Source organism: Megascapheus bottae, chromosome 8 (genome assembly GCF_031878675.1).
Source record: "Megascapheus bottae isolate mThoBot1 chromosome 8, mThoBot2.hap1, whole genome shotgun sequence".
Lineage (NCBI taxonomy): Eukaryota > Metazoa > Chordata > Mammalia > Rodentia > Geomyidae > Megascapheus > Megascapheus bottae.
The window spans coordinates 33,471,751-33,484,476 of NC_143516.1; the positions used below are offsets into that span (position 1 = coordinate 33,471,751).

Sequence of the window (12,726 nt, forward strand, 5' to 3'; positions counted from 1 at the left end):
GATGTCAACTTCATGAGCAGCTAGGAATACAGGTGTGAGCCACCAATGCACAGCCCACAAAGGCTAAATAGGCCCAAATAATAAATGTCGATGGAGGATGTGGGAGAAAACATACTATTGATGGCAATGTAAATTATGAATTAGTACTGTCATGCTGAAGAAATGAAAGTTGCTCAAAATGCTGAAAACAGATCAACTATATGGATCCTGCTTTTTCTTTTTCAAATCTTAACAATCTCTACATTTTACTTAGTCTTTAAATTACAGTTGATGTCGTTGAGATTAGATCTGTAAGATCTACATCTTGTCACTGTTGCTTCTTTTTTCTTCTGTTTCCTTCTCTTCAATTTTTTTTTTTGGTCGCACTGTTCTTTCTTTCAATAGTTTTGGATTAACTTCAGTATATTTTATGATTCAATTTATCTCCTTTGTTGGCTTTATATGGATAAAATGCTAACCAATGATAGGCCATTTATTTTTGCTACGTTAGCACTACACATTCTGAAGAGAAAAGAAATAAAATAGACATGTTCATATAAATGCAACTGTAAAATAATATTTTATTGTTTTAATATAGGGCAGTAATATTTCATAGTGTTTTATAATGCTTAACTGCTTAGTTACTTAGGCAACAATATCCTCCCCCTTTACCTTATTTGCCAATCAAAATGTAAAGAAATACTACCATTTTAGAGCCCTATCATGTCACGTTTCATAAAACAGTCATACTACAAATTAGAATGAATAAAGTTAACAATTGGATTCCACAGTTTCACAATTACGCAACAAATAGATTGCTGAATTTAGAACAGTACAAAACTCCAGTAAGACTTATTTTATATTTCCTTTTTCCACAATGCTCCTTCTTCTAAGAAAAAAAAAATCAAAGGTAATAAATGCTTCTTTTAGTGCTTCTCCCAGTAAGACATATTTAACTGCAGATAGATTTTGTCATTACCAAACAAATACATTCTTTCTTTGCCAGTAATTTTCTCTCTCTTTTTTTTGTTCTGGTGCTACAAGTAAGCAGATAAATAACACTAAACTTATATAACATTTTGAAATAACACTCAGTGGACACAAAAATAAGCAGTGAGTGTATTAATAAATAAGCATAACTGCATAGATTAACTAGTGGAAATTCAAATAAAATAACAAATTTATTAAAGTGAAATGGACTTTTCAGTATTGTCTTGATACATTAATGCCATGCAGTTCTCTTTGTAACATTTTGATTTGATGTGGCAGTTTCTTTCAGATGTACATACCATAAATCTTAGAAAAGTTAAATATTCTTTTCACAAGGGACAATAAAGATTAATAAAAGCAGGGGCCAGGAGCATAGCCTAATGGTAGGACTGCTTGCCTAGCATGCAAAAAGCCCTGGGTTTGATTCCTCAGTACCACATACTCACAAAAAGCTGGAAGTGGTACTGTGGCTCAAGTGGCAGGGCACATGCGCACATGCTGGTCTTATGGAACTCAGGGTCTTGGTGCTACTCCTGAGATCTTTTGCTGAAGGCTATACTACTCTTTGAGCCATAGCTCCACTTCTGGCTTTTGTGCTGATTAATTGGAGATAAGCGTATCATAGACTTCCCTACACCCCCCCACAGAGTGGGGGATGCCTCAAACCATGATCCTAAGACCTCAGATTCCTGAGTAGCTAGGATTACAGACATAAGCCACTGCCACCCAGTTAAATTTTGGAACATTTTTAATGGGAAAGATTGGTCACATTTTAAATAAAATATTTCTAAAATATCCCAACTAGTCATAATCTAATAAATCATCACCAGATTTAGGCTTCATCCAGGGCCCTTTGCATTCAAATCTAATCAAATTAACTACTCGAGTAATAGATAAAAAAAAATCAATGTTTATATTTAAATGTTTAAGGTGAGGCCATATTTTGGACTTAGAAATACAACACTTTCTTGGATACATTATATGTGTACCTGCATGTGCATACAAATACATTATTTTAACTTCTAAAAGAGTTTTCTTTGTTTTCAAAGTTTGGGTTTACAGGTTTATTACAATGACTATGGAGTCCTCAAAAGCAGGCACGGTTGGCTAGTTTGTGAATGATGCTGGCTAGTTTGTGAATGATTCAATTGATTACAAAGAATAAAATACCCTGTCACCTGACACTTAGAACCTCCAACACCATAGTATTTAACTAATAGATTCACTATCAATTTATTAATTTTTAAATCATTACCCTGTTTTTAATATATATAATGCAAACAAAATACTTTTTATACTTAACAATGCAATTTCTACTACAATAAAAAGAACATAGATACAGTTCTCTATTTTACAGTATTAAAAGGATGGGCAGATGCAGTCAGCATGATAAACTACACTGAACCTGGATTTTATAGTTGCAGATTTTAAGTGCCTACTCAAAGTTTAACATGATACATAATTTACAAAGTATAATACTATTTAAAAGTATTCCTAGATATATCTCATATCATGCCTCTGATTTCCAGCAGAAACATATAAATATTATCATAAATGAAATCTTTCTTTATAGAACAGACTATGAATCATATCAAAATGCTTTAATTCCCACCTTAAACAAGCTGTAAATTTGAGTTTAAATAAGAATTCTAGGTATAGGTTTGGAAATATAGTCTGCATATTACTATAAATTAAAAGATTGAATTGAACAATACCACATCTACTTAGACAACTTTACCAAGCAACAGTACTGGGTGTATAACAAAGACAGAGATATGTGTAAATATATATAACTTTTCTATTGAAACCTTTTAGATTTTCATAGTTTGAAGAGGTTTTAGCTGTTAATAAAACATGTATTATATAACCAATCTTATACAAATGCAACCTAATTTATGATTCATAACAAGCAGCAGTATGGTCCTCTGAGTCATTACCAAAAGAAAACATTTTTAATATAGAGTCCTATTTAAGAATCTTTAGCAGTTTTCATTAATATCACTTACGAAGTCCAAACATTAAATGCCTTTAATAAAATTTAATACACAATTACGAAACTTCTTCAGGATAGTTTTGTCATTCAAGTAAGATCACATTATTATACACTGAACAAAACTTTTCAATTACTGCTCTGAAAAAAATCAGAAATATATAGGTATAGTATTTTAGGTATACAGCACTACTTTAGATTCATGAGAGCATCTATTGTGGGTTTCTTCAAAATGAAGACAGTAAAAATAATAAAACACTATTCCAAAATGGTAGCATATTTGGTGAAAAATAGAAAATATACTAATATAATAGCATTTACATGTTAAAAACAAGTGTTTTGTAGTCTTAATGTGCTCAACATGAAGAACAGCTTCTTTCTTCACAATTGCCACATTTTAACTGTTATCAATACAACAGATTTTTCTGTTTCATAATTTTTGTAGGTTTTGTTGCAATCATTTTTTGCAAAGTACAATCTATAGCACAGTGATTTAGAATTAAAGGTAATATTTTCACATTCTAATTCTGTTTTTATAATGCTTCGGAAGTTTTTGTTTTTATTTTTGCTTCAAGATAAGAGGTAGATTTAGTAGACTGGGCATGTCAAACTACTGCCAAAATTCAATTTGACAGCTGTACTGCTATTGTGTGCAGTTTCCAAGAATACTTGAAGAAAATCAGAACCATTACCATTATGTAATACTTCATCAAAATTCTCCTTTTCAAGCTTCAGTTCAATAATTGCATAATGTTTTTAATTGTTCACAAAGATATAAAAATCCAAATAACAAAAGGCAGATATAGTCGTAACAAAAGAAATAACAACAAAGAAACGAAAACCTATAAGCAAATGTTGCATCTGAATGAAAACTTCTGTTTCATTTTGCTTGTAAAAGTGCATCAGATTCATTCTTTTCTCCTCCGTGTTCTAACACTGGCAACTGGAAGAGATCCTAGGTATCACCTTTTTTTCTGCCCATTAAGTTAAAGTTGAAAACCTTCCATTGGTGCTTCCTGCTGCTGAAAAACAAACTGTTGCTGGTTTTCATCCACCTGAGGTACAATGCTAGAGTCATCATCTTCTACGCCAAAATAATGTTCAATCAGATCAAAAGCCTTTTGGTAAATTTCTTGGTTTTCATGGCTTTGCAGAAACTCAATTTTATCCAGTCCTATTACAGAAACATAATATATAAAAATATTCATTAGTTTTGATATACATTTAAACCAAAATAATAAATTAACAGCATCCATGTACTCTACAGGCAATGAGACTATTTTTATTTAATGTTTGCACATATCAATTGCCAACCGTTATGCCTTATTCCTTAAGAATGAGTCTAGGGAAACAGGCTGTACAGAAGGATTACAGACGTAGTAGTAAGAAAAGGAACACCAACCACCTTGCTAGCTATGTGAGCTACTCAAGTTGTTCCATGTCTTTGTACTTGCAAAATGACATCTTTAGAGTAATTAACTTCACAGGTCCTTTCCAGAGTAATTACATTAAAGAAGAAAGCACAAAAATGGTAAGTGACAAAACTTTAATGAACAAGCCAAAGGATCTTAAAAAAGAATAAGTGCAAATCATTTGCAAACCATGAAATCTTTTCACAACATGGTATGTATGGCTGGCTGCTACACAACTTATCAAAAATACATCTGGTGGGCACAGTGGCTCACGCCTGTAATCCTAGCTACACAGGAGGCTGAGATCTGAGGATCAAGGTTCAAAGCCAGGCAGGGCACAAAAGCACCTGAGACTCTTATCTCCAATTAACCTATAGAAAACAGGAAGTGGGGCTTGGCTCAAGGGTAGGGTGGTAACCTTGAGCTGAAGAGCTCAGGGACAGCACCCAGGCCAAGTCCAAGCCCCATGACTCACAAAAAAGAAAAAAATAAAAAGTACATCTATAAATGAAATGGAAAAGTTTCATTTTGAAAACGATGGAAGTATGACATAGTGTCAAGAGCACTAGCCTAGTAAATGAAAGGCCCTGAGTTCAAACACCAGCACCGCATGAATTAGTCAATCAATCTACATAGAACTAAATAATTATAAAGCACTTTTCATTTAAAGTAAACCATTTATATTTATAGAAGAAAGAAATAAGTCAAGCAGCCACATCTATATACAACAGAACACCACAAAACAGTAGTACAATTTGGAATCAAAATAGTAGCTATAGTAAGGAAATATTCTTACATCAATTCATACTATCTTGTGTTTATATGTTTATATATAAGCAATATATAATTTTAAATAAAGGCAATGTGATTTTATGAACTTCATTTAATACCCATAAAAGTTTGACTTGTTATAAAATATATGGAGATTTAGAAGAGACTATTCAAATAAGTAATAGACTTATTAACTAAATTTTATAAGTTTTTTAATAACCCAATCAGAAAAATCTGGTTAATAAAAAGCTTAGTTTGCCTCAAATGAACACAATAGCAGTGACAAACTTTGAAGACAAAGAATAACACTGGGTACTCATTAAATATGAATGAACAGAATTTATCAATTAGGTAAGAAAAAGTCTAGAAGTTGTATCAAAATAAACAAGTACAAAACAAAGTTAAATCAAATTTTACAAGTCAAATATGTAACTGAACAAAGTATAACATTTAATTTGAATAAAGAAATATATATGGATAATATATACTATTCTATAAGAAATAAGCCATCAAGGGGCCAGGAGTTTGGCCTAGTGGTTAAAGTGCTTGCCTAGCATGCATGAAGACCCGGGTTCGATTCCTCGGTACCACATACATAGAAAAGCCGGAAGTGGTGCTGAGGCTCAAGTGGTAGAGCTCTAGCCTTGTGAAAGCACAAGGACAGTGCTAGGGCCCTGAGCTCAAGCCCAGGACTGGCAAAAAAAAAAAAAAAAAAAGAAATAAGCCATCAAAATGATAGTATATTGCATCTGCTACATTAGCAACTCAACAAAACTTGAAGCTATCGACATTTCCACAAAACCAGTGCCACTCTGAGGTAAAAGGCCTCTGGAAAGCAAAATAAAACCTATAGGAGGCTTAAAACAAAGCTTATATCTATAAATCTATGGCTCAACAGTTCTATTCCTGTACATTTATATCAAGATTCAGCAGAAGAAAAGAATTTATATGTAAAAGGGCGCTTATTTTAGTATATTACATTACAAACTAATGTAAAACTTCAAGTGTACAGCTAAAACTGCTCTTAATGTCCACTCCATACAATGCTGGATCTTGGAAACAACAAAATTATACCAAAAGCTGGGCGCCAGTGCTCATGCCTGCAATCCTAGCTACTTAGGAGGCTGACATTTGAAGATCTCGGTTCAAAGCCATCCGAGTCAAGAAAGTCTGTGAGATTCTTATCTCCAATTGATTACAGAAAAAAACCAGAAGTGGTATTATAGCTCCAGTGCCAGCCTTGAGCGAAAGAAACTCAGAGACAGCACCCAGACTAAGTTCATAAACCATAAAGAAATGTACAATGTCAATAAGGAGAACATAAAAGTAGACATATACTATAATTAAATCTATTTTTGCATAAGAACAATGTAAAAATAAAGTTAAACAGTGAAAACACATGGTTAGGAAAAGAGTTATAGGTAAATTATATTGCTTTTACAAAAAAAAACAATTTATGGCACAAGAGAGGAAGCTACTTGAGACAGGTAGGAATTAAATATAATTAAAATTATATATTAACTGACTGCTTACCATATGCTTCTTCAATGTGAGCACAATATGGATTAATGCCTACTCCATTCTGCTTAGATTCTTGTTCTCCAAGACGTAATATATTTTCAAGTCCATTTAAAGCTACTTGCACTATTTTAGAGTCCATAACAGTCAAAAGATCACAAAGTGGTTTAATGCAGCCTAAAGCTACCAAATACCTGCAGAGAAATTTTAAAAAGAGAAGTGGGGGAAATAAAAAAATTTAAGGAGATTTAATAAACAATGCACTTTATAGTAGTACAAAATATTCTTTCAACAAAACATAAGCCATTAAGAAAAATATTCCTATAAAAGCTCAAATATTATAAACATCTAAATTTTTATGTATACTGGGACCTGAAAACCTTTACTCAAAATTTCTCTAATACAACTTGTAATAAACAATACTGTAAATTCTACAAATTATACACATAAACAACTGGTATTTAGTTTTGTTTCTGCATGGCATATCATTAGTAAGTGTTCAAGTCCCAATACTGGCATTAAAAAAAAAAAAAAAACGAAATAGAGCCTGGGAGTTTGGCCTAGTGGTAAGAGTGCTTGCCTAGCATGCACAAAGACCCAGATTCAATTCCTTGGTATCACATACATAGAAAAAAGCTGGAAGTAGTGCTGCGGCTCAAGTAGTAGAGCTCTAGCCTTGAGAAAAGTCCAAGGACAATGCTCAGGCCCTGAGTTCAAGCCCCACAACTGGCAAAAAACAACAACAACAACAACAACAAAAAAAACAGAAACTCTCTTCTCCTGTATACATAATAAATGATGAAAATGGTTTGAAAAATCACTTATCCATACTTGACTAAAATCATAAGCTTAAAAAATCATACATGGAAAATAAAAATAAGATGAAAACTTTTAAAAAATGGAAAAATATGCATCTAATTGTAAATAAACATTTAACTCAAAGCAAATAAATTATAATATTCATCAAATACAAAACACAAGAAAGGAATTATAGTTTCATTATTTTCTTATTTATTACACAAATGAAGTAGAAACACTGATAAAAAGCTAGAATGGAAAATACAAAGCAGAAGGAAATACTATTACTATACATAAATTTTGAGCCTAAAACAACAAAAAATAGTACAAATGCAAAGACTAGAACAATGATTTGGCTGAATATGGTGGCATATGCTTATAATCCCAGCACTTAGGAAGCTGAGGCAGTAAAATCACTAGGAACTCAAGGCCAGCTTGGGTTACATGAGAGATTACGTGTCCAAAAATAAATTAGAAAAAAAGAAACCACCACGGGGGGGGGGGGGGGGGGGGGGGAGAGGGAAATGGGTACCAAGACATGTGAAAGGGTATCAATGTATGTGAATTAATGCACCTTCTATCTGGCAAATATCATGTAACCCTTTTACTAATTACAATAAAAAATAAATTAAAAAAAAAAAGAAACCACCACAAAATTCTGTAAATTGTAAAATAGCATTATGACTTAATTTTTGGTTTGTAAGTTAAAAGAAGTCAAATATTCACTAGAAAGTATTTCCTTAATAGTCATTTTACGAAATATAAGATGGGCCAGGAATGTGGCTTAGTGGTACTGTGTGCTTAGCATGAATGAAGCCCTGGGTTCGATCCCTCAGTACCACATAAACAGAAAAGGCTATTGTGGCTCAAGTAGTAGAGTTTTCGACAGTGCCCAGGCCCTGAGATCAAGCCCTGGGACTGGTAAAGCAAAAAAAACAAAACAAAACAAAACAAAAAAAAGAAACCTAGGAAGTCTTGAGTCAAGTGGAAGAATCCTTAAAGTAAGATTCTGTAAGAAATCAGGCTTTTATTTGAGGTACAAAATGAAATTTGGTTACCAGACAAAGATAGAAAATACATGTCAAAAAGACTAAGAAATTAATACTCATAAAAATTATGGCTACAAGATGGGCACTGGTAGCTCATGCCTGTAATCCTAGTTATTCAGGAGGCTGAGATATGAAGGTAGAGGCTCAAAGCCAGCCCAGGTACTAAAGTCCCTGAGACTCTTATCTCCAATTAATCACTAGAGAACAGGAAGTGGGCTGTGGCTCCAGGGGTAGGGTGGTAACCTTGAGCTGAAGAACTCAAGGAAAGCACCCAGGCATAGGGTTCAAGTCCCACGACCCACCAAAAAAAAAAAAAAAACTATGAAAACTATGGCTAACAAAAATCATTAACAGTGGTGGTGTGACTCAAGGAGTAGAGCACTAGCCTTGAACAAAAGGAGCTCATGCAGATCTAGTGTTCAAGCCCCAGGGCCAGGAAAAAAAAAGAAAAAAGAAAAAGAAAAGCCACTGGGTATGGCAATCAATTAGGAATAGAGCATCATTAAATATGTATTCAATTTTACCTTAAATAATTTATATTCAAATTTATTAGGCATTAGGCATTTGCATGTAATAGTGTTAAGGTTTCTGTAATTATAATGTATTTTTCTTTTAAATCTTCCAGTCACAGTAGGAGGCTGAGATGAGGATTTTGATTTAAGGGTGGCCCAAACCAAACCAATTCTGAAAGACTTCATCTCAACATGTATTCTGGCTGACGCCTGCCATTGCAGCTATGGTGAGGGGCATAAACAGGAGGTTTACAGTCTAGGACAGCCTTGAGAAACAACAAAAATTTAATTCAATAAATTATCAGATATAAAAGGCTGGTGCTATGGTTTACACAATAGAACACTTGCCTAGCGAGTACCAAGCCCTGAGAGGTTTAAACCTCAGTACAAAAAGAAAATATTGGTGAGAATGAAATTTGAGAATAAACTTTCTGTTCATATTAGCATCATTCTGCCACAGAGCAATCATTTAAATTTTTTTAAAATTATGAGTCAATATCACGCATATTAATAAGTTCTCATAAATTGGACAGAGAAATGTTAGTTTCACCAATAAATAATGAGCAGGTTTTAAGTCGTATTCTGTCTGATTTACACTTAAAAAAAAGTTTTTAAAAAACGGAATCCAAAACATTCAATCACTTGGAAGCTGACCAACACACTTCTGAATAATTCCTGAGTAACAGATCAGATCACAAATTAAAAACTTCCTTGAATGTAATGACAATCAAGAAACATCACAAAGGGACTTATGGGACACAGCAAAGGCAGTTCTAAGAGGCAAATTTATCGCACGAGGAGTGCATATTAAAAAGAAGAAGAGCATGTAAATAACCTAAAAAAAAAACTGAAACACCTAGAGGAGCAAGAAAAAGTTAATTCTAAACCAACTAGAAGGACAGAAATAACAAAAATAAAATCAGAAATATCAAGAGATTGAAATAAGATCTATTATACACAAAATTGATAAATCAAAAAGTTGGTTCTTTGAAAGAGTCAACAAAACAGACCCTTGGCAAGATTAATCAAAAAAAGGAAAGGGGAGATTCAAATAAACAAGATTAGAGACCCCACGGGAACAATCACAACTGATACCCAAGAAATTCGGTCCATAATGAATAAGTACTACCAGGGCCTATATTCAAAGAAACAATAAAATCTAGTAGAAATGGATGATTTCTTAAATAAATATAGGCTACCCACACTGAACAATGAAGAGGTAAATAAACTGAACAAACCAATCTCTTACAATGAAACTGTGGAAGCAATCAGGGAAATGCCCACCAAAAAGAGCCCAGGTCCAGATGGTTTCACTGCGGAATTCTACAAGACGTTTAAAGATGAAGTAACACCTACACTCTTGAAACTCTTCCGAGAAACAGAAACAGAAGGAACAATACCAACTCATTTTATGAAGCTAATATTACTCTCATCCTCAAACCAGGGAAAGACCCAACAAAAAAAGAAAACTACAGACCTATCTCCTAATAAACACAGACGCAAAACTCCTCAATAAAATATTAGCCAACAGAATCCAGAAACAAATTAAAAAAATTATACACTACAATCAAGTAGGCTTCATCCCACAGATGCAAAGCTGGTTTAACATTCACAAATCAATCAATGTAACACATCACATCAATAGAGCTAAGAATGAGAATCATGATAATTTCTCTAGACACGGAGAAGGCATTTGATAAAATACAACATCCATTCATGTTGAAAGCACTAGAAAAAATAGGAATAAGAGATACATTCCTCAAAATAGTTAAAGCCATATATGAAAAACCTACAGCCAGTATTATACTAAATGGTTAAAATCAGAAACTAGACAGGGAAGCCCACTCTCTCCACTTCTCTTCAATATAGTGCTGGAACCCTTAGCCAGAGCAATAAGGCAAGAAAAAGACATCAAAGGGATCCACATAGGGAAAGAAGAAATTAACTATCCCTATTCTCAGACGACATGATCCTCTGTTGGGGACCGACTGTGGGGTCAATGACCTTGGACCTGACCTTGGACCTACACAACTGTATACACAAGGAAGTAACTCTTATCAGGATAACTTTAAGCAATGTCAATCAGTTCTTATCAGGATGACTTTAAGCAATGTTAATCCTTTTATCCTATATGTGACTTGTTTACTATTTTGTATGAATGTAGCCTCTGGAAGTTCCCTAGTTTTAAGAAGAGTATTTAAGGTCGGAACTTGAAATAAATTGTGCTGCAGTCTTTACCTGGGCTGCAGACCTCCCGAACTCCATCTGTTTGTCTCTCTTTTAATTTTTCCTAGTCCTTGCCCCTATTTCAGGAATCCCAATCTGCGAACCCTGGTTTGCTGCCAGCTGGCCCCGGCAATCCTCTACTTGAGTGACCCAACAAACTCCACTCCCAAACTCCTAGAATTAATAAACTAGTTTAGCAAAGTGGCAGGATACAAAATTAACCTTCAGAAGTCAGTAGCCTTCTCGTACACCAACAACACAGAAACAGAAGGCCAAATCAAGAAAATGATCCCATTTGCAATAGCCCCCAAAAGAATAAAATACTTAGGAATAAACTTAACCGAAGATGTAAATTATTCAATGGAAACTATAAAAACCTAACGAAAGAAATTAAAGAGGACACTAGCAAATGGAAAGACATCCCATGCTCATGGCTAGGCAGAACCAACATAGTGAAAATGGCTATACTGCCAAATTCAAAGCAATCCCCATCAAAATCTCAAACACATTCTTTACTGAAATAGAAGGTATAATCCAAAGATTCATATGGAACAAGAAAAGACCTAGAATAGCCAAAACAATTCTAGGCAAAAAGAGCAATGCTGGGGGTATTACAATACCAGACTTCAAACTCTACTATAGAGCCATAATAACAAAAACCGCTTGGTATTGGCACAAAGACAGACAGACCGGAAGATCAGTGGAACAGAATAGAAGACCCAGAAATAAAACCACATACCTATAGGCAATTTGTACTTGACAAAGGAGCCAAAGATATACAATGGAACAAACAGTCTATTCAATTATTGGTGCTGGCAAAACTGGGCAGCCACATGCAGAAAACTAAAAACTGACCCTAGCCTTTCGCCATGCACAAGCATTAACTCAAAGTGGATCAAAGACCTCAGCGTCAGACCAGGAACCGTGAAACTGCTACATGATAAAATAGGAGAGACACTGGAACTCATAGGCACAGGCAAAAGAATCCCAGGGTCACAACAGGTTGGAGAGAGACTCGATAAATGGGACTACCTAAAAATAAAAAGTTTCTGTACAGATAAAAACATAGTCACAAAAGTAGAGACAGCCAACAAACTGGGAAAAGATATTCACCAATAATACATGTGACAAATGCTTAATATCCAGTATCTACAGGGAACTCAAGAAACTAATCGCCTCCAAACTCAACAAATCATTCACTAAATGGGCAAGGGAACTGAAGAGAGACTTATCAGAAGAAGAGATTAAAATGGCAGAAAAGCATATGAGAAAATGTTCATCATCTATGGTCATAAAGGAAATGCAAATAAAAACAACCCTAAGGTACCACCTTACCTCAACAAGAATGGCCAAGATTTTGAACTCAGACAATGACAGTTGCTGGCGGGGTTGTGGAGAAAAAGGAACCCTACTACACTGCTGGTGGGAATGTAGACTAGTTCAGTCACTCTGGAAAGCAGTGTGGAGGTTTCTTAAAGAAC

The 12,726-nt window shown here is 34.2% G+C and overlaps 1 protein-coding gene across 4 annotated transcripts in view; it reads right to left on the bottom strand.

The window, feature by feature from the left end:
- Positions 1-530: 530 nt before the first annotated feature.
- The window catches only part of Kpna5 (karyopherin subunit alpha 5), a 38,285-nt gene continuing 26,089 nt past the window's right edge, over positions 531-12,726 (bottom strand). For all 4 annotated transcript variants that reach the window (XM_090338239.1, XM_090338241.1, XM_090338238.1 and 1 more), the window contains 2 exons: positions 6,676-6,854; positions 531-4,133 (listed from right to left, as the gene is read on the bottom strand). In XM_090338239.1, coding sequence (XP_090194365.1) covers positions 3,946-4,133; positions 6,676-6,854 — 367 coding nt within the window. In that variant the 3' untranslated portion in view covers positions 531-3,945. The remainder of the gene's footprint in view (positions 4,134-6,675; positions 6,855-12,726) is intronic.